This window comes from Bubalus bubalis, chromosome 10, assembly GCF_019923935.1.
Source record: "Bubalus bubalis isolate 160015118507 breed Murrah chromosome 10, NDDB_SH_1, whole genome shotgun sequence".
NCBI lineage: Eukaryota > Metazoa > Chordata > Mammalia > Artiodactyla > Bovidae > Bubalus > Bubalus bubalis.
The window spans coordinates 8,907,874-8,928,738 of NC_059166.1; the positions used below are offsets into that span (position 1 = coordinate 8,907,874).

The 20,865-nt window shown below is 48.7% G+C and overlaps 1 protein-coding gene across 1 annotated transcript in view; it reads left to right on the plus strand.

Annotated features, from left to right (window-relative positions):
* Positions 1–11,087: 11,087 nt before the first annotated feature.
* Positions 11,088–20,865, plus strand: part of EZR (ezrin) — a 45,932-nt gene continuing 36,154 nt past the window's right edge. The window contains exons 1-2 of the mRNA XM_025294329.3: positions 11,088–11,225; positions 12,181–12,268. Coding sequence (XP_025150114.1) covers positions 12,257–12,268 — 12 coding nt within the window. The 5' untranslated portion in view covers positions 11,088–11,225; positions 12,181–12,256. The remainder of the gene's footprint in view (positions 11,226–12,180; positions 12,269–20,865) is intronic.

Genomic DNA, 20,865 nt, shown 5'->3' on the forward strand with positions numbered 1-20,865 from the left:
AAGGGTGTGGGAGGCATTCTAGAGCCCAGATTCCCCTTCAGATACTGCGGGGATGAAAACCGTCCAGATAAAAAGCCTTGCTGGCTGAGAGCACCTTGAAATCTTTAATAAAAGGACACATTCATTTGTTTCAGGAGACATAAAGAGAATGGCAGCAGGAAATTTACAGCTCTGAAATGACACTTGAGGGATATCATTCTTTTCAACTTGCATGGAACAGCCTGGGGTAGAGAGATTAGAGGCCTAGGCTGCAGTTTGAAGGCGCTGAATAAAAATCGCTTCTCTGCACATCCCAGGTCTGAAACCGCCGAGAAAAAACCCCAGAGCTTGCTTGCTGATAAAGCCACTATTGGGAAATGTGGTTGAGCTCTGGGAGCGCACGAACATTCTAAACCAAACCACGGGGTGCTGTTCCAGGTCTCTCTCCCATTTTGCAGCCAAGGCGATGAGCAGCCGGTGGGGTCCGCAGTCCCGAGGCTGTGGGGGCATCGCTAGTCTAGATGCAAAACACACTCGTCCGGCAAGGAAAGGTCAGACGCTGGAAGCCCCCGGTTCTTGCTGAGTTAGTGTGCAGGAGGGTGGAAGGGAGGGTGGCGCTGGGGGGCAAGCCCAGGACTGCACAGGGCAGTGCACACGGAGGCCCGCGGGGAGGACAAGCCTCGACCCCTCGTTCAAGGTGTGTCCACTACAAAGCTGGGACCTCTTCTTCCAGCTTCCCTTAGGTGTATGACCTTGCGCTCCCAGCTGTGACAGTTCCCAACATGGAAAGCGTGACCCCGAGAACACACTTAGTGTGTGTTCAGGATGCAAAGGTTGTGTGGCAGGGCCTGGGGCCAGTCTGCGTGTTTTCTGCCACACACACACACACACACACACACACACACACACACGGAGCAGCCCCAGCCAGCAGCGTGGCCGCAGTGCAGGAGCACACCCACAGTGGCAGCGCCAGGGAGCTGAATGGGGTGTCGCTGCCCACGTTGAGCTCCTGTGAACACAGACAATAAAGCCGGCCTTTAGTGGGGGAAGGCACACGCCCAGCCTGCAGGCAGGTTTCGTCTGGCTTACATAGTGTGTTGAAAAAAAACCATTGCCAATATTTTAAAATGGGGAAATTTCATATGAAAATCAGGATTTCACGCTTTCCTTAAAGTTAGACGTGTGGCGGGACAGGGCCCACACTCCCGTGTGGGAACAGTCATCAGCAGAAGCAGGGGCAGCCGGCCCACCATGCCTCTGCAGGGACCGCCTTCCTCCAGCCCAGCCCCCTGCAATGCCAGCCTTGTGTCTAGGGTGTACTCTGAAATGATGTGCCCACAGGCCTGGCTAACAGCGGAGTTGGCATCAGCTCAGATCGTACAGCTGTCTTTGGGCTCTGCCACCCCGCCATCCAGGCATTCCGGAATCAAATTGTTGGGGGGGAGTGGTGTCACTTGAGGACCCAGTCTGAGGAAGTGGTTTGGAATTTCACATTGTCCAAGGGACGCTGCCAAGTTCATAGAAATTCATGGAGAATCTGGTAAACTCCAAACAGCTGAAGGCCAAGTTTAATTAAGTGTAAACTTTGGGGGCTTGTTTCATCTGTTTTGCTCCCCCTATAGCTAATCGTCTGACAAGGCGTAGGAGCTCGGTAAATATTTGTCACATGAAGAATGTGGTCCATGTTTCAGCCTAAAGCGTTGCTCAAGATGTGACACAGCTGAGTTCATTCTGGAGTGAGTCCCTCTGCCATTCAGTAAGGTCAGCTGGGTCAGATAACATCTATCACTTGCTATAGCATTTGTTTGCCCTGTTGGCAAACAGCTTTATTATTTTTTTTAAGTTCCAGTTCTCCAGGGTACATGTCAGATCTCTAGGATTCAGACCTTCAATGCTCAGTGAGATATAAGAGTCACTACGGAGAACACAGATGACACCACCCTAATGGCAAAAAGCGAAAAGGGTGAGAGAGGAGAGTGAAAAGCTGGCTAAAACTCAACATTCAAAAGACTAAGATCGTAGCATATGGTCCCATTACTTCATGACAAATAGATGAGGAAAAAGTGGAAACAGTGGCAAATTTTATATTCTTGGGCTTCAAAATCAGCGCAGACAGTGACTGCAGCCATGAAATTCAAAGATGCTTGCTCCTTGGAAGAAAAGCTATGACAAACCTAGATAGCATATTTAAAAGCAGAGATATCACTTCTTTGCTGACAAAGGTCTATCAAAGCTGGGGTTTTTCCCATAGTCTTGTATGGATGTGAGAGTTGGACCATAAAGAAGGCTGAGCACCAAAGAATCGATGCTTTTGAAATATGGTGTTGGAGAAGACTCTTGAGAGTCCCTTGGACTGCAAGGAGATCCAACCAGTCCATCCTAAAGGAAATCAATCCTGAATATTCATTGGAAGGACTGATGCTGAAGCTGAAGCTCCAATACTTTGGCCACCTGATGCAAATAACTGACTCATTGGAAAAGCCCCTGATGATGGGAAAGACTGAAGGCAGGAGGAGAAGGGGATGACAGAGGATGAGATGGTTGGATGGCATCACCAACTCGATGGACATGAGTTTGAGTAAGCTCCAAGCTGTTGGTGATGGACAGAGAAGTCTGGAATGCTGCAGTTCGTGGGGTTGCAAAAAGTAGGACACAACTGAGTGACTGAACTGAACTGAAACTTTAAGAGAACCCTTGAAAGTTTATAAACAGATGGATTTTTTTTTTAATGTGTTCTTTTTCCTCCTGTCATCTGGATTTCAGTGGTGTTTTTAACAAATGACATCTAGGTTAGTAAGCCATTTCCATGGTCGGCAATTCAGCAGACGGTGTGGTATGTTGGAAGGAAAACTAATCTGAGTAATGTAACCTGGCTTTTGTACTAACTAGCAGTGTTCAGTCTTTCATTTATTTATTGAACAACTATTAGGTGCTAGTCTTAGCTGCTGCTGCTAAATCACTTCAGTCGTGTCCGACTCTGTGCGACCCCATAGACGGCGGCCCACCAGGCTCCCCCGTCCCTGGGATTCTCCAGGCAAGAACACTGGAGTGGGTTGCCATTTCCTTCTCCAATGCATGAAAGGGAAAAGTGAAAGTGAAGTCGCTCAGTCGTGTCCGACTCTTCGCGACCCCATAGTCTGCAGCCTACCAGGCTCCTCCGTCCATGGGATTTTCCAGGCAAGAGTACTGGAGTGGGGTGCCATTGAGGGTACAGCAATGAATAAGACAGCCAGGAGCTTCGATTTTTGTGCTGGAGACAGAGAAAAAAAAAAGGCACAAACAAGCGAGTCTACAGCAGAGAATGCCAAGTGCTCTCAACACAGATCAGGTAAAGAGGCAGGGAGTGATCCCAGGGGCAGCACTCCACATGGGCAGCTGGCAGTGCTGTCAGAGGAAGGGGTTTTGGGGCAAAACACTGGAACACTAAGGCCAGGCTGGCAGAGACGCGGGAAGAACATTCCAGGCAGAGGGAACCTCAAGGACGAGAACCCTGCGGTGGGCAGCTGGGGGAAATCAAGGATGGGGAGGAAGGGACACAGAGCTGGAGAAGCAGGAAGGGGCCAGACCACCCAGGGACAAGGAAGACAAGAAAGAGGACAAGGAAGAGGGTCTGCATTTTACTGTGAAATTCACTGCAGGAGAGAGACTCAATCTGCTGCTGCTGCTGCTGCTGCTAAGTCGCTTCAGTCGTGTCCGACTCTGTGCGACCCCATAGACGGCGGCCCACCAGGCTCCCCTGTCCCTGGGGTTCTCCAGGCAAGAACACTGGAGTGGGTTGCCATTTCCTTCTCCAATGCATGAAAGTGGAAAGTGAAAGGGAAGTCGCTCAGTCGTGTCCGACCCTCAGTGACCCCATGGACTCCAGTCCTCCCGGCTCCTCCATCCATGGTATTTTCCAGGCAAGAGTACTGGAGTGGGGTGCCATTGCCTTCTCCAGACTCAATCTGATATATTCTTAAATTGGGCTGTTGGATCAGAAGCACAGAGGATGGAGTGGGGTCAAGGCAAAGAGAGGAATTCAACCTGACCTCTAGCTTCAGGGCCAACGGGAAGGTTGGAAGGAGGGTAGTTTTCAAAAAATCCAGATTACTGGAAATACCAAGAACACAACTGTTGCTCAGGGGAGAGGTTGCGGCTAGAGATACATTTAAGCCTTGGAGCAGCTGAGATGACCTGGGAAGAGAGGGTCCATAGGTAAAGGGCAAGGAATGAACTTTGAGTCACCCAAGCTCCGGGCTACGCCTGCAGTGAGAGATTGGGGGAGGAGTGACAGAGAGGAGAGCCAGCCTCGAGGAGGAATCAGGAGAGGGGGGGCGAGGAGCAAACAAGAACCCCAAGAGGAGAATGTTCCCCGGGCATGCTCCACGTATCCAAGTCTGCTTGGAGAGGCGTAAGATCAGACAGAGCAGTCTGGCCGCTTGATTTGGCAAGATGCCGTCCCTGGGCCGTCTTGACAAGAGAAGTTTGGGAACAGGAGTGTAGGCAGTTGAACCTCTGTGGGGCTCTTCCCTCTGTTAAACGTGGGTATCTGAGTAGATAATGTTCAAGGTCCTCCTTGTCCATTGCCTCGTCTTACAACATGGCTGTAAACTTTTTTTTTTTTTTCAAAAAAAACTCCTAAACTGATCAGATATAAGAAAAATAACAATAAAAGAAGCTATGACATGTGGGGTTTTATTAGTCAAACAAGTGCTGTCATTAGTACTCTTTTACATAAAGACTACTAAGGTTATTTATGCAAGGTTTTAAGTAAGCCAAAGAGCAGAACACCTCCTGGACAGAATTATTAACAGACTCAGATTACATAAACAGTGCCATCCCTCCTAGATTACTGTACCAAGCGTCTTCTAGATTACTGTCCTGTGTGTGTGTACTAGCTGTTCAGTCATGTCCAGCTCTTTGCGACCCCATGGACTGTAGCTGGCCAGACTTCTCTGTCCATGGAATTCTCCGGGCAAGAAGACTGGAATGGGTTGCCACACCCTCCTCCAGGGGATCTTCCTGACCCAGGGATTGAATCCGGGCCTCCTGCCTTGCAGGCAGATTCTTTACCAAAATGATCTCTAGGCACAGGGCAGGGTGACCACCTTGCAGGCCGTACTTACTCATTCTTATGCTCTTTCACCTACTGTCCTGAATTTTCACCCAAGGTTATTGAGTCCTGCCAGATAACACAAATCCTTGTTTCACCAAGGGTAGTCTATTTCCCTGTTGCCTATTGACTGTTCTTTAGAAGTAACAGGGGCTAGAAACTGTCAAGCTATGTGTGAGCTTGCTCTTGGTTGAGATTAGCCTGGCACCAGCATGGAGACAGGTTCCAAGGTGGCTGACGGGCAGTCTGGGACCAGGAGAAGTGGATGTTCTGTGCAGACAGGTCTCTTGCTTGTCTGTGTCTACAGCCTCTGAGAGGGCCGCCCTAACTCACCTTCCTGTCATCTTGCCTGAATAACTCCGATCAATTTAGCAACAAACAGCCTTTCAGCTGGGCTCACGTGTAGATGTATGATTTCCCTCCTCTGGCTGAAAAACGGAAACCCTGAAATGAGGCGCTAGCTGTACCAGGTGAATAGCTAGTCTAAAGAGAGTAGGGAATGGTATCTAAGACTCCTGGCTCCAGGCTTTTTCACTTCCTTCCACGGTACTGATTATCATATGTGAACAGAACCATGACTTACAAACCAGGGGAATAACTTCACAAAAGAAGGGTGAAGGGTGAGGCAAGGTAAGTGCCATTTGTCAAGTTCCTGCCACATCCTATGTCAGTGGTTCTCCAGGCTCATCTGGAGACTTGTTAAAGGCAAGGTCCCCGGACTCACCTGAGACTTACTGCCCCATGTTTTCTGGAGGAGGATCCATTAGTGAGTCTAATGCACACCTGATTCAGCATCACAGTCCAAAGCAATCTGGCATAGATTCCATGGAGTTCAGTCTTGTGTGTAAGTTGCGGGGATGAAGTGCGGGTGCAGTGGTTGGGGAGGGGCTTAGGTTCTAACATAGGTGAAATTAAGTTACCCTTGGAAAGTCCTTTTAAAACATAAGATACAGTATAAGTGTTTTTGTAGGGAGATAAAAACCTGTACAGTAAGTAACATGTACTATAAGATTTAATGCTTTCAGTAATGTAAGACATAAGGAAAGTATATGCAAAATATGATGTGCTGTTTTATTTTTAATAGTTGATTCAGTTTACTGATATAATTTTCCAATTTCTGTAGTGACCATTCTTTTTAGCAATCATTCCTTGTCTCTATACTTTTGTTTTGAAATACAGTTGATTTACAATATCACATTAGTTTCAGGTGTACAACACAGTGATTCAGTTAAGTTTATATATATACACTTTTCAGCTTCGTTTTCAGCTTCTTCTCCCTTATAGGCTATATAGTGGGTCCTTGTTAGTTACCTATTTCATATATAACAGTGCATATATGTTAATCCTAACCTCCTGATTGGGAGAAGGTAACGGCACCCCACTCCAGTACTGTTGCCTGGAAAATCCCATGGATGGAGGAGCCTGGTGGGCTGCAGTCCATGGGGTTGCTAAGAGTCGGACACGACTGAGCGACTTCACTTTCACTTTCCACTTTCATGCATTGGAGAAGGAAATGGCAACCCACTCCAGTGTTCTTGCCTGGAGAATCCCATGGACAGAGAAGCCTGGTAGGCTGCAGTCCATGGGGTCGCACAGAGTCGGACACGACTGAAGTGACTTAGCAGCAGCAGCATAAGCAGAGTCCATATATAAGCAATATCATATGATATTTATCTTTGGCTTAATTCATTTAGTATGATAATCTCTAGATCCATCCATATTGCTGCAAATGGCATCATTTCTCATTCTTTATATGGAATATTATTCAGCCATAAAAAAGAATATACACACACACATATACACACACACACACATACTCAAATCCTGAAAGATGATGCTGTGAAAGTGCTGCACTCAATATGCCAACAAATTTGGAAAACTCAGCAGTGGCCACAGGACTGGAAAAGGTCAGTTTTCATTTCAATCCCAAAGAAAGGCAATGCCAAAGAATTATCAAACTACCACACAGTTGGCACTCATCTCACATGCTGGCAAAGTAATGCTCAAAATTCTCCAAGGCTTTAGCAATACTGAACTGTGAACTTCCTGATGTTCAAGCTGGTTTTAGAAAAGGCAGAGGAACCAGAGATCAAATTGCCAACATCCGTTGGATCATGGAAAAAGCAAGAGAGTTCCAGAAAAACATCTATTTCTGCTTTATTGACTATGCCAAAGCCTTTGACTGTGTGGATCACAATAAACTGTGGAAAATTCTGAAAGAGATGGGAATACCAGACCACCTGACCTGCCTCTTGAGAAATCTGTATGCAGGTTAGGAAGCAACAGTTAGGACTGGACATGGAACAACAGACTGGTTTCAAATAGGAAAAGGAGTACGTTAAGGCTGTATATTGTCACCCTGCTTATTTAACTTATATGCAGAGTACATCATGAGAAACGCTGGGCTGGATGAAGCACAAGCTGGAATCAAGATTGCCGGGAGAAATATCAATCACCTCATATATGCAGATGACACCACCCTTATGGCAGAAAGTAAAGAGGAACTAAAAAGCCTCTTGTTGAAAGTGAAAGTGGAGAGTGAAAAAGTTGGCTTAAAGCTCAACATTCAGAAAACAAAGATCATGGCATCCGGTCCCATCACTTCATGGGAAATAGATGGGGAAACAGTGGAAACAGTGTCAGACTTTCTTTTTTTGGGCTCCAAAATCACTGCAGATGGTGACTGCAGCCATGAAATTAAAAGACGCTTACTCCTTGGAAGGAAAGTTATGACCAACCTAGATGGCATATTGAAAAGCAGAGACATTGCTTTGCCAACAAAGGTCCGTCTAGTCAAGGCTATGGTTTTTCCTGTGGTCATGTATGGATGTGAGAGTTGGACTGTGAAGAAGGCTGAGCCCCGAAGAATTGATGTTTTTGAACGGTGGTGTTGGAGAAGACTCTTGAGAGTCCCTTGGACTGTAAGGAGATCCAACCAGTCCATTCTGAAGGAGATCAGCCCTGGGATTTCTTTGGAAGGAATGATGCTAAAGCTGAAACTCCAGTACTTTGGCTACCTCATGCGAAGAGTTGACTCATTGGAAAAGACTCTGATGCTGGGAGGGATTGGGGGCAGGAGGAGAAGGGGAGGACAGAGGATGAGATGGCTGGATGGCATCACTGACTCGATGGATGTGAGTCTGAGTGAACTCCGGGAGTTGGTGATGGACAGGGAGGCCTGGCGTGCTGCGATTCATGGGGTTGCAAAGAGTCGGACACGACTGAGCAACTGAACTGAACACATAAACACACAAATATATACACACACACATACACACAGACACACATATACACACATACCACGTGTCCTCTACCCATTCATCTGTCAGTGGACATTGCGTTGCTTCCATGTCTTGGCTATTGTGAATAGTGCTGCAGCGAATATTGGAATGAATGTATCTTTTTGAATGACAGTTTCCTCCGGATATATGCCCAGGAGTGGGATTGCTGGGTCATATGGTAGCTCTATTTTTAGTTTTTTTTTTTTTAAGGAACTTCCATACTGTTCTGCATGGTGGCTGTACCAATTTACATTCCCACCAACAGTGTAGGAGGGTTCCTTTTTCTCTACACCCTCTCCGGCATTATTTGTAGATTTTTTTTAATTGAAATACAGTTGATTTACAAAGTACTATTTTAACTTATGCCATAAAATTATACCCAGAAGTTGCCTTTGAGTTAGTTGAATGCTCACATTGTACGACTCAGTGACACAAGAACACTATGAAATAAACATTATCTCCAGCCTACAGATGGAGAGGTGGGAGCTTGGTCAGGTTAAGAGATTTGCCCAAAGTGACCAGCTTGTGAGCTGGAACCAGAATTTACTTAGCTCTGTGTGCTTCTAAAACCTGTGATCTTTTTTCATTTTTACAACACTGCCACAGGTCAGTTCATTTCTTAGTATTCCCCTGAAGGGTAAAGTATAGAAATGCTCCAGAAGGTATCAGGCTGCTGCTATTTCAAACATCCAGTTAAAACAAAATACTGTAACCTGGGTGAGATAAAAAAAAAAATTAGAGGCATATCCTATCAGTATAGTTGGGGACCAAAAATGACTAACAAGGCTCCAGGCAGTGATAAGAGGTGGAGATAGAGCATGGGAGGAATGACATGTCCAACCTGAACTTTTATCACTAGGTTAAATACCTTTCAGTTACCTTACTAATGCAGTTCCTTTACATTTTCACTTCTTAAAAGTTCCTTTTTCAGAGGGAATAGACCTGCCCAAATAGAGGACCAAATCTCAAAAAAGGCCTCCCTACTCACCTGGATGTCTGAAATGCCCTGGACCTGCAGCTAGGGGTGGGGGAAGGGGTCATGGGAGACAAGGGCTATCCCTAAAGCAGTCCATCCCAAAGAGAGGATAGGCATTAAGAGGCCAGAATGGTGCTAAACACTTTGCACACATAACCTCATTCAATCTCTATAACCCCATGAAGTGGGTCCTACTAGTATCTCTATCCTGCTGCTAAGTCACTTCAGTCATGTCCGACTCTGTGTGACCCCATAGATGGCAGCCCACCAGGCTCCCCCGTCCCTGGGATTCTCCAGGCAAGAACACTGGAGAGGGTTGCCATTTCCTTCTCCAATGCATGCAAGTGAAAAGTGAAAGTGAAGTTGCTCAGTCCTGTCTGACTCTTAGCGACCCCATGGACTGCAGCCTATCAGGTTCCTCTGTGCATGGGATTTTCCAGGCAAGAGTACTGGAGTGGGGTGCCATCGCCTAAGAGACTCTTACCATTTAGTGTTTGCCCAGAGTCACTAGTTGCTCTCTGTACCAGGACAGATTTGCACTCTTACTATGTGCCAGGCACTGTTCTAGGCATCTTATATGTATCCACTCATTGTTGTTGTGCTAGTCACTCAGTGGTGTCCAACTCTTTGTGACCCCATGGATTACAGCCCACCAGGCTCCTTTGTCCATGAAATTCTCCAGGCCAGACTACTGGAGTGGGTTGCCATTCCCTTTGCCAGGGGATCTTCCTGACCCAAGGATGGAATCTGGGTCTCACCGTCTGAACCACTAGGGAAGTCCTTGACTCCTTAAATCCTCATAACAACTCTATGAAATAGGTGCCATAATTATGCCATTTTACAGATGGTAAAGTGTTAAATAACTTATTCAACTCAAATAGGGAGTTAGACCAGGAAAGGAATTCAGGAAAATCTCTGGCCTCAACCCTTAGCCTACATCACAATCACCTGGAGGGCTTTAAGATTCAGACTTCGGGCCCCAGGCGGAGAGTTTCTAATTCTGTAGGTTTTGGGAAGTAGCTGTGAATTTCCATATCTGCAAGTTCCCAGGTGATGCTGTTATTGCTAGTCTGGGAAGCAGGCTTTGAGAACCGGTGCTCTCGTTAGCTCTCTTAATCGCTGCGCAACAAATCCCAATGGCCACCAAGGTCCGTGTGTGTATTTAAATCCTTTTGAGAACCATTTGCAAAAACAAAATTAAAAAAAAAAAATAATTCCCAGAATTTCTAAGGAGATTTCTTCTCTATCCTCCGCCCCCCCCCCATAAACTTTGAGTTAATCAAGTCAAATGAGGTCACAAGGGTGTCCTTTAACCAAGAGCGTTGGGCTATGGAGCGCCTTCTAATGCTTGCGCCCATCATCCCCGCGGAATCCAAGCGCCGAGGCGGCCACGTGCGCGGGGAGACACAGCAGCCCAGGTCCCCGGTTCTCAAAAATTATCCCGTCTCGGACCCGGGGGCGAGGACGACAAAATGACCTGACCACGGGGACGGCCGCACCCCGAGAGGCCCCGCTCCTCCGCGGCGGCAGCCTTCCGGCCCCCGCAGGCTCATTTACACGTCCCTGCTCTCCCTCGGTCCACCGCGGGACGGTCTCGCACCTCTTCTCCACCCTCGGGAGCTGAGTCAAGGTCGGCAAAGTTCTCCGAGGGCGAGGGGAAGGACAGAGAAGGCTTGAGGGGAGGTCTTTCCGAGGGTGGGGGAAGCGGGGGGCGCCCCCTCCCCGGGTCCCCGCGGCCATCTTCCCCGCGAGCCGCACCTCGCAGGCCGGGCGGGGCGGGCAGGGGCGCGGCCCCGGGGCCCCGCCCCGCCGGGGACTCTCGGGAGCGCGGGCCGCGGGTGCACTGCTCGGACGCACGGATCGCGGGGAGCGCAGCCGTCCTCTGCAGGAGCCGCGGGTGAGCGGGGCGCGGCCCGGGTCGGCGGGAGCGGGGTTCGCGCCGCGCGCTCGGCGGAGGGGCCGGAACAGGACGACAGGTGTGGCGGCGCAGGACGCCCGGCCGACGGGACAGTAGGCGCGGGAGCCCAGGACCGGCGGGCCCCTGGCGCGGCCCACACACGCGGCAGGTGGAGCCGAGGCTGCCCGCGTGGCCGCCGCGCAACCTCCCGCGCCCCAGCCCGGCCCCTCGGGCCCTTCTCCCGGAGCGCCGGTGGAGCCCGGGCTGCGTGAACGCGCCCCCAGGCCCCCGCGCCCGCGTCCGGGCGGGGACCATTTTCACAAAGTATTTCTCAAAGGGTTGACGGTTGCGGTTTCAGCCCTGGGGCAAACGGTTGCTTCACAAAGTGAAACTTGCCGTCTTCTGGGATCCCGCGGGCTTCCGGGGAGCCCCAAGGAGTTCCTCGGCGGACAGCCCCCCATTCCCCCGGTTCCGACCCGGCCCGGCCCCCTCCCTGCAGCCCAGGCCCCTAGCCAGCAGCTGCCCCGCCCGGCCCCGCCCCGTTCCTCCCCTCCCCTCCTCTCCTCTCCTCTCCCCTCCCCTCCCCTCCTCTGAGCTCCCTGCCGCCCGGGCTCCGCGCCCCGCCCCCGCCGGGCCACGCCCCTGGCCACACCCCTCCCCTGCGCTCCTTCCCCCGGCGCCGCGCTCCCCACCGCCCGGGCCCCGCCTCCGGCCCCGCCCCATGGTGCCTGGCTCCGCCCACTCCCCGCCTCTCGGCGCGCCGCGCCCCCACCGCCCCCTCGGCGCTGGGCCCGCCCGGCCCGCGGTAATTGCAGGTTGGGCGGTGACTCATCCCGGCGCCCGCCCGGCCGGTTCTTAAGCGGCAGCGCGGGGCGGGCGCCGAGTCTCGGGGCGGCGGCGGCGGGAGCGGCAGGAGGACTGCTGGGCACGCTCACAGGGCTTCCTCTGCCTGCAGGTCGGGAAAGGGCGTTTCAGCTGCTGCTGGAGAGCGTGTTTCCAAGGAAGGCGAGAAAACCTGTCCAGAACCGAAAATGCCGAAACCGGTAAGTCCCCGGGTGTGTGTGGGCAGGGCGGGATGTGTTGAGCACGATTTTCAAGCGGAGTTATCTGGGCGAGGTTTGGGGCTTTTGGGGTTTTTTTGGGGGGGGGTAGAATAAGGTTCTTTTCTAGGCGGACTAGATAGAGGGCAGGAGCAGGGGATCGTCTCCGCTCTTTTCTTCCTCGTCATCCCTTTGTGGAACTCTTGGAGAAAACAAGATTGCGATGCTTTTCTCTCTACGGTCCTTTTGTTTGCGAGCCCCCTCCGCCACCGCGCCTTGGGGGTTAGGGTCTTTGAGAAAAATCCGAATGCCTTTTAGGCGCCTTCGGGCGGTGGAAAACCCCTGTCCTAAGACAACCTGGAAGTTTTCTTCCCCGAAGAGGAGCCTGAGTCGCAGGAGAGGCAGGTGGCTTCCCACGGCGCGCGCCCGCTGCCTTCCCGGGTCTGGGAGCAGGCGAGCCCCAACTCCTCCCCTGGCGCTCTCTTTTAAAGAGGGGTGGAGGGGATACTCTCTGGGGGTAGCCTCGTTCCAGTTCATCCGACTGAAGCCGTGCTCTGTTAACCCGGGAATTTGCTGGTGGCAGCAGGATTCCTATCTCGGAGAGGGCTTTGGTAATGAACTTGAATTGCAGATGAAGGCAGGCAGCCCAGGAGTTTGATAATCAGGCTCCTGGCGCACCTCCGAAACATCAGCTGACCCCCGAGCACTGCTGCGCCCGCACCACTTAACCCCACTTTCCCCGAATCTGATTTGTGTCGCCTGAATCTGTCTCTCGGGTGGGATGGTGGCCAGCCTGGGCTTCATACGGCTTTCATTTAAGTTGGGCGAACAAGGCAGCTTCTTTGTGACCAGCGTTTCTTAGCAAGTGGTATCTGTTCCACCAGCTTGAACACAGGTGAACTGGTGACCAGATAATTGGGGAGGAGATAATTGAAGATTTTTGGAGTTTTGAATCCCAGTGGCGAGAATATCTGGATTCATTGAAAATTACAATAAAAGATTCCTATGAAATTTATGAAAATACACCCCATACATAAAATACATAATTTCATATACGTATGGAGTTTATGAGAAACCTTCTAGTTTTTCAAACGAGTTGGTTCTGTAGTCAGTGCTTATGTGTTTTGTTTTCTACCGTCACATTTTAGATTCTCTGAAAGGAGTTCTTGATAAGTTTTGTTTTACTGTTAGGTTAAATAAATGACTATGTTCATAGGCTAACAGATTGAGAAGCCGGTAGAGCTTTCGCCTCAGTTACATCATCAAGATGATTCATTCACGATGCAGACAATTTTTTTTCCCCTACACTGAATAATTCTTTTCATTTCCAGTTGGTAATGGCCTTCAGGCTTTACAGTTCCTGTGGTGTAAAATGGACCTAAACATAGAGCTTTACTCCGGGCATAGCCCTGTACTGGTTACTCAGAGCAGTGATCAGGAACTTACCGCTCCTGGTCTGTGGCTTTCACTAAAGAAAAGATGTTGAGAGTTCAGCTTTTAAAATATCACTCAGATAACAGTCGGTATACCCGTCTCCTGTCAGTCACTACTTGTGTTTCTCATAAAGACCTGTAATTGCTTTTGTTCTTTTTCTGGTGTGTGTGCTTTTTGTGTGTTTTTTGGTAGCGGAGTTCACGTGGCGTGCACTTGACCATCTGAGTGAGTTTTAAGCGTACAGCTCCGTGGCGTTAGGCCCGTGCACACGGTCACGCAGCTGCCACCACCACGCACCTCCAGAACTTCTTCCTCGTCCCAAACGGAAACTGTGCACGTTAAACACTCACTCCTTTCCCCCACTCCCTCCAGCCCCTGGCAGCCGCCCCTCTCCTTTCTGTCTCTCTGCCTTTGACTCCTCTCGGTGCCTCACGTGAGTGAGATCGCACAGCATTTGTCCTTCTGTGATGGCCCATTCCACTTAGCACGGTGTCCGCAGAGTCCACCCTTGTGCCATGTGTGGGAATGGCCTTGCTTTTTAAGGCTCTCTTCTTCTTTCTTAGGGCAGGTATGTTTTCATTTCATTTGGCTATAAAGTTCCTTTCTGATGGACCAGAAACTTAACAATGTTTTTCTGACCAAGTAGTTGTTGAATTCTTTCAGGAAGGATAGTAGTGGCCATTCTTGACTTGTAACCTCCTTGTATGTTAGGGTCGCAGTAACTCAGAGTGAGGTTCTGAAAGACTATGTTTTATATAATTTTTACAGTTATTTGCAGGTGGTATTGTGAGGTGTCCTTTTATGAGCCACAGCTGTTGACCATGGGAAGTTTCTACCTCCTACCTTTTTGGTGGAGTAGGGTCTTGGAGATTTTGCCTTGTTAAATGAATACACTTAACTTTTTGTCCATGTGAATCCCATGAGGGCCACCTGCAGGTCCTTAAGAGCTTCCTGGCTGATGGGCCCGTGTAAGGCTGTTAGAGTGTATCTAGTTGTTGTTACTGTTGTTTTTTGCTCCCTCCCTGGATGTTAAAGTGGATGCATCATCAGCAAGGTCTGCAGGTGTGTCCTTGGAACAGTTATTGATTCCTATTATTCAAGCCCAAACCAAGAATTCTGGTAGGTGACTTCCCATGGTGATTTTTAACAGGAATGAGGGCAAACTGTAAAGTTGGCTGTAGAGTCAGGATCTGGGCCTCCTCTGACCCCTTGAATTCGGCAGGCAGAGTATTTTTGATTGTGTCTGAATAGTCAGTGGATGATGACTCTATTTGCAAAACAATTATATAAAGGAAATGATATCTATTTGCTGCTTTTTCTCGTGATACTGCTCGTTAGGAAGACTGCACGTCTGCTTTCAGAGAGCATCTTGGCCCAGTCTCTGGGTGCCAGGCACAAAGTGTCGCGCAGATGGTTGCAACAGATCTTGTCCTCAGGGAGCTTACAGTCTGGGACCTGAGCCCAGACTCAGGCAGACACTGGGAAGGGGACCTGGAAAACTCCCTGGGAGCCATCCAGAAGGGAAAGAGGCTTAGGTAATGTGTGACACAGCTGAGTAGAAAAGCCAGCCAGTGTGGAACTGGGCAGGCGGACTGAGGAGTCTTGCTCAGTCCCCTGGGCTGGTTCCCCGGGCGCTGCAGGGTTGCGGTCCATCGTCTGGTTTTGCTTTTCCCAGAGCTGCTCTGGGCTGTGACGGGTAGATGGCCAAGGAGGATGGTTTGAGGTCCAGAAGGCACCACGGCCTCTGCCCAGCTGGCCGGTCTGGCCTGGTTGGTGTCTCTCATCTGGGAGAGGCGTGGACTGGGTGCTCAGGGCCGTGGCTCAGGAAGCCTGCCCCGTGTGCCCACGGTCGACTGAAGGTGACCCGCGGGCTCCTTCCCCTTCTGCTTCCTCCCCGCTCCCCCACCCTCTTTCCTTGTTGTGACAGAGGACCCACGGGGCGGCAGGAAGGAAAGCCGCTGCAGTCAGGCTTAGGGATGAAAAGGCTGTTGTGTCAAGGCCAAGCTCTCAGCTGTTTCTGAGAAGTTTAGCCCGAGCTGCCTTTCAGTGGCACCTGTGATGCCTTAGCCATTCAGCCCTCAAGTGTCGATAAGGAAGTTTCTAATGTACAAGTAGATCAACTCCCTTCAGTAGAAAAACTGAAAGTGTGTTGGAATCCTGCCCTGTGCTAGAGTCGTCAGATAATTTCTGAGATGCCCTTGCCTCTTGAGACTCTGTATTCTTTTCCATTAAGGATTTTAACAGGAATACGTTTTCTACCTCCCTCATCCCCCCGCCCTCCCCCGCCACACGTGGAGTCCTTTTCTCTATCTCCCCCCCTCCACCGCACCCAGATGGAGAGTTAGGCAGCTGAGACTCTCTCGCGTGTTGGTGAGACATGCGGGCTGGGCGGCATTGTCTGTCTTGTCATGCTGGGAGGCACAGGGAGCGGGTCTGTGCGCTCATCCCTTTGTCCAGCACTCGTTTACCGTGCTGGTGTTGAGGCTGGTGAGCAGACGCAGAAACAGCCCCTGCTGCCGTGGATTTCCAGTCCGGTGGGAGGGACAGACAGTGGTCGTGGGGTAACTTGAGTGTGGGCGAAGCCGTGCCTGCAGGGGAGTCCTGGGCTGGGGGTCAGGAACAGCACTGCCTGTGCTGAGAAGCTAGAGTGCAGGGGTGTCCAGGTGGGGGCACACCTGCCCGCGGAAACCGCTTGCACGCAGGCCCTGTGGTGGGAGAGAGTAGGTGAGTGTAGACTTCCAGGAGAAGGCCTGCAAACAGCCCCGTGGGGGCTTAACTCCAGGGAAGCTCTGAAGGGTTTTGACTTGGAAGGAGGTGGCCTGGTCAGACGTGCTTTAGGGTTAGGGCTTCCCTGGTGGCTCAGACGGTAAAGCGGCTGCCTGCAACGTAGGAGATCCGGGTTTGATCCTTGGGTTGGGAAGATCCCCTGGAGAAGGAAATGGCAACCCACTCCAGTACTTTTGCCTGGAAAATTCCATGAACTGAGGAGCCTGCTGGGCTACAGTCCATGGGGTTGCAAAGAGTAGACACAACTGAGCACTTTCTTTCAGGTTAGTGTTAGAGTTAGGTTTAGGCTTAGGGTTAGAGTTAGGGCTGGAGGCGGAAGGCACTGTCCTGAGAGGCAGTGGGCCCCGGGACCTGGTGGGGTGTGGGGTCGGGGGCACAGGATGTGTTTGGGAGCTCTTTCGGAGGTGACCTTGATGGGGCTCAGTGATGGGCTGGTTGTGCTGGGCCAGAGGGCGCCAGCTTGCGAAACTGGGTGGATGGCGGTGCCATTCACGCCATCCTCCGAGATAAGGAGCCTGGAAAAGGATCGAGTGTGGGAGGGGAGGCCGAGAGTTTGGTGGGTACGTGTTGTTAATAAATTTGTGACTGTGACTGATGAAAGAACTCACCTTCTTTCATGATTCTCACCATGGCCCGCTGCCAGAATATCTTGCAAGTACCAGACTTGGCCAATGATAGGATTTTTGAATCTACATCAACTAAAAGTGGTCCAGCAGCTTCACGTTTCTCCTGAGTGTACATGCACACTGTAGACACACATCGTTAAAAGCGAGCGTTCATTTAGTACTGGACTCTCACTTCAGGGTGTTCGCAAGTATCTGGACACGTGAAGGTTCCTGGTCCCTCTGCTGAATCCCCATCTCTGGGGACAGGAGGACTGGGCGTCTGTGCTTTAAGTAAGTTCCCCAGACGGCTCCGATGCACTCCCAGAGTCTGGAAGCCGACGATTTCATAGGAAAAGGACAGTTTTTATATATTCCTTTCTCTTGGGCCCCAGCAATGCGATGAGGCTGTCTTGGTGGGGTTGATACTGTTGGTTGTGTGTGGGCCGCAATGGCCAGTGTAATCCCAGTGCCTCCGCCCAGGCAGAGGCGCTCAGGGCGTAGATACACGGTCCCAGCTCCAGTGCCACGGGGGCCGACATTGGTGTTTGGAATGTGGCCAGGGTGGGAAAAGGGAGATCACTGGATGGGGCTGAGGCTGCAGAAAGGCAAGCCCAGCTATGGTGCAGAGCGTGTCTCTGATTTGAAGTTCTCTCTGCAGGGAGTTCAGTTGCAGAGCTTAATTTGGCAGTGACCAGTGAGCTTTCAAATTTTGGCTCTCTTTGTTTTAAAAGGGGAAAAGAGGCCAACATTTCCTATTAAATGGCTGGGAACAAAGAGATCTCATTCCTTTTTTCTCTTTTTTCTCCTATCCTTCCACACTGGCCTCTCCTTTTCATTACCATCCTAAATAATAGTATTGTAATTTCTAACAACATTTTGAGTAATTTTACTAGTTTTTGCAGTTTAGAAAAAGAAAGCAATATCACGACTAGTTAATTAACATAATTCTTCACTTTTTTTAGCTTAAACTTTGAATCTGACACTTTGGGAATTCTTGGGGTAATTCAGTATAACTCTTTCTTACAGTAATTAGGCATTTCAATTCAAATCTGAAGTAGTAGGATTCAGTCTTTTTTTTGAAAATTAGTGAATACATTTTGAATTATCCCTTATGTTTTATTTAACTTCAGTACTAACTACACTTGGGATTCAACTCCTCAATTAGTTTTTAATTTCAGCGCTTTCTGTGCATCTGCCACTACTAATTAAATATGGAATATCTATTGAAGAGACCAGAAAGTTGCCTTATTTTGCTTCTAACATGCTATCTATGGCTTTTGACATAAAGAATAAAGATCTTATTCCAGACTTCTGTAAATAGTTTTCTTTTTTAAGAAAGAAAAATAAACATTGTGCTATGAGGTTAGAGACTTTTGAGTAAAGTGAAATACTTAATATATATTCTGTTAACATCTTATGGAGAAACCCAAATGAACTTTTTGGCCAGCCCAATATAATTAATGTACATAACTTTTCCAAATAAAATAAAGATGCAAAGAGCCATAAAAATAGTTTTGTAATTTACTATTTACCTGTACTTTGGCAAGCCATTTAGTTTCTGTGAGGCTCTATTTTGTTCATCTGTAAAGTGAAAGTTAAAGAAAAAAATTTTTTTAAGTGAAAAGAAGTTATGTAAAATAAACTGAGACAGGGGACTTCCCGGATGGTCCTGTGGTAGAGAATCGTTTTGCATTGCAGGGTCATGAGTTTGATCCCTGGCCAGGGAACTTAGATCCCACATGCTGTGGAGCAACTAAGCCCATGCACCACAAGTAAGATCCAGTACAACCAAATAAATTTTTTTTAAGTTAAAAAAAAAAAAAGAATAAAAGGTTTAAAAAATAATAGTAAACTGAGACAAAGCTTATATTTGTGAAATCCAAACAGTTTCTCTTCCAATGTTGTAAACTTGATTTAATTTACTATGCATGCTTCTCCCTTGAAACATAATTTACAAACTTCCCAGTGTAACCTATAATTAAAAGTAAGGGCTTTTGTCCCTGGGTTGCTATAAACCAGGTAAGTTGGTCAATAGATCTTCCAGGGAAAACAGCAATGTGAAACATTTGAGTTATTTAGTGAAAGGGAATACTCTCTCTTTTTCATCCTCTATGTCTTCTCATTGTCAGAATTCCCTTGTAAATCATATGGCTTCCTTCCTCACTTATTGAAGCCCAATTATATGCCCTTATGTGCTAGGTGTCGACTATAAAAATAAGAGGTTTTTGCCTTGAAGGGGAGTCCGGTATGTAAACAATTGCAGTGCAGTATGGTGAGTGTGGTAATAGAGATACAGAATATTATGTGCCCTGGAGAGCCAGGAAACGCCTCCCAACTGCGGGAGATGCCTCAGGTGGGTATTGAGGGATGCATAGGAGTTCACCAGTGCCGAAAGGCAGAAGGGCATTTCAGGCAGCAGCACTGGTTGCTACTGTTTTCCTTGTTTTATGATTCACATTCCATCCTCCAAGCCTGTTTCAACACCCATGGATAAACAGTAATGCTGTTTCAAAGGAAATGGAAAAAAGTGTGTTATCATAATAATTATTCTTTTAACCTAATATACTTGAGAAAACAAATCTTGTAAGCAAAATGAAAAATTTCTGACCCTGACCGGACTTTGATTGATAAAGGATGAAACTTTATAATAGGCAGCATTAGACTTTGCTCTCCATTCTATTAGATTTGAAGTCGCTGCTGCCGCTAAGTCACTTCAGTCATGTCCAACTCACTACCCACAGCCTAATTTTCATTTCTATTTTTGCCTGAGAGATGATCAATTTAAAACTGTCTATATCAAAAGATTGTCATTTCAAGTATCGTAAACCATTGTTTCCACTTCAGGATGGGGTAGGGAAAGGCCTCCTCTGCCTGTGGGGTACCAGGATTGGTTTTTACCATTTGAAGTGTTTTTCCAAGCAGTAAGAACAATAATATACAGCAACCACCAAATAATGGCCCGCAAAGCCTGAAGTATTTACTGTCTGGCCCGTTACTGAAAAAATTTGCCAATCCCTGCTTTAGGATAAAAGTAATTATTGCTGAGCCTTTGATGTAACTTCCTGTCTATTTCATGACTAAGCTAATAGTATATGGAGCCGGATCCACCCCATTGGTTCCAATTTTTAAAACTATTTCGTCAAAGTACAAAGAATTGGTTTCATTAGCTAGCATCCAGTGCATCGCAGGCCTGAGTTGGACGTTTCCTGCGAGCTTCATCACCAAGGAGCGGGCATGGCTGGCGCTGTGGTAATGTTTTAAACAAGGCTGGTGTTCTGTGGATCTTGTTTCTCTAGGGAAGTGGTGGTATCCTGTGTCACATTTGCTCAGCCATTGTATAATGACAGGTTTCTGGCATATGCTAAAAGAAAGCAATTTGTACCCGATATTTGAGTTGGAAAGAGAGTGTTATATGAATGGGTTGCTTTTTTTCCATCACCGATCATTTAAAATTAACTATTGTCTATGTGTGAGTGTTTGAGCATACATGGTTTTATAATTTGATCCCTAGTTGGGAGCATTTTGGCTAAAGGAGAGCCCCCTCTCTTACTGTCCGCCCCTTACTGCTTTGTTTACTTCAACTTATTTCTATGCAAAACGGCGATAGATAAGCTTGTTTCTTTGCTTTCTGTCTTCCCTGGCCCCAGAGTGAGAAGCCAAGTGGTTTGGGGGTGGGGGCATCATTATCTGCTTCTGGAAGAGACGTTTAAGTGCTTGCTTCATTGGCAGATAGAGGGAAGAAGGGTCGGTGTGTAGGGAGCGTGCCTGCCGCTC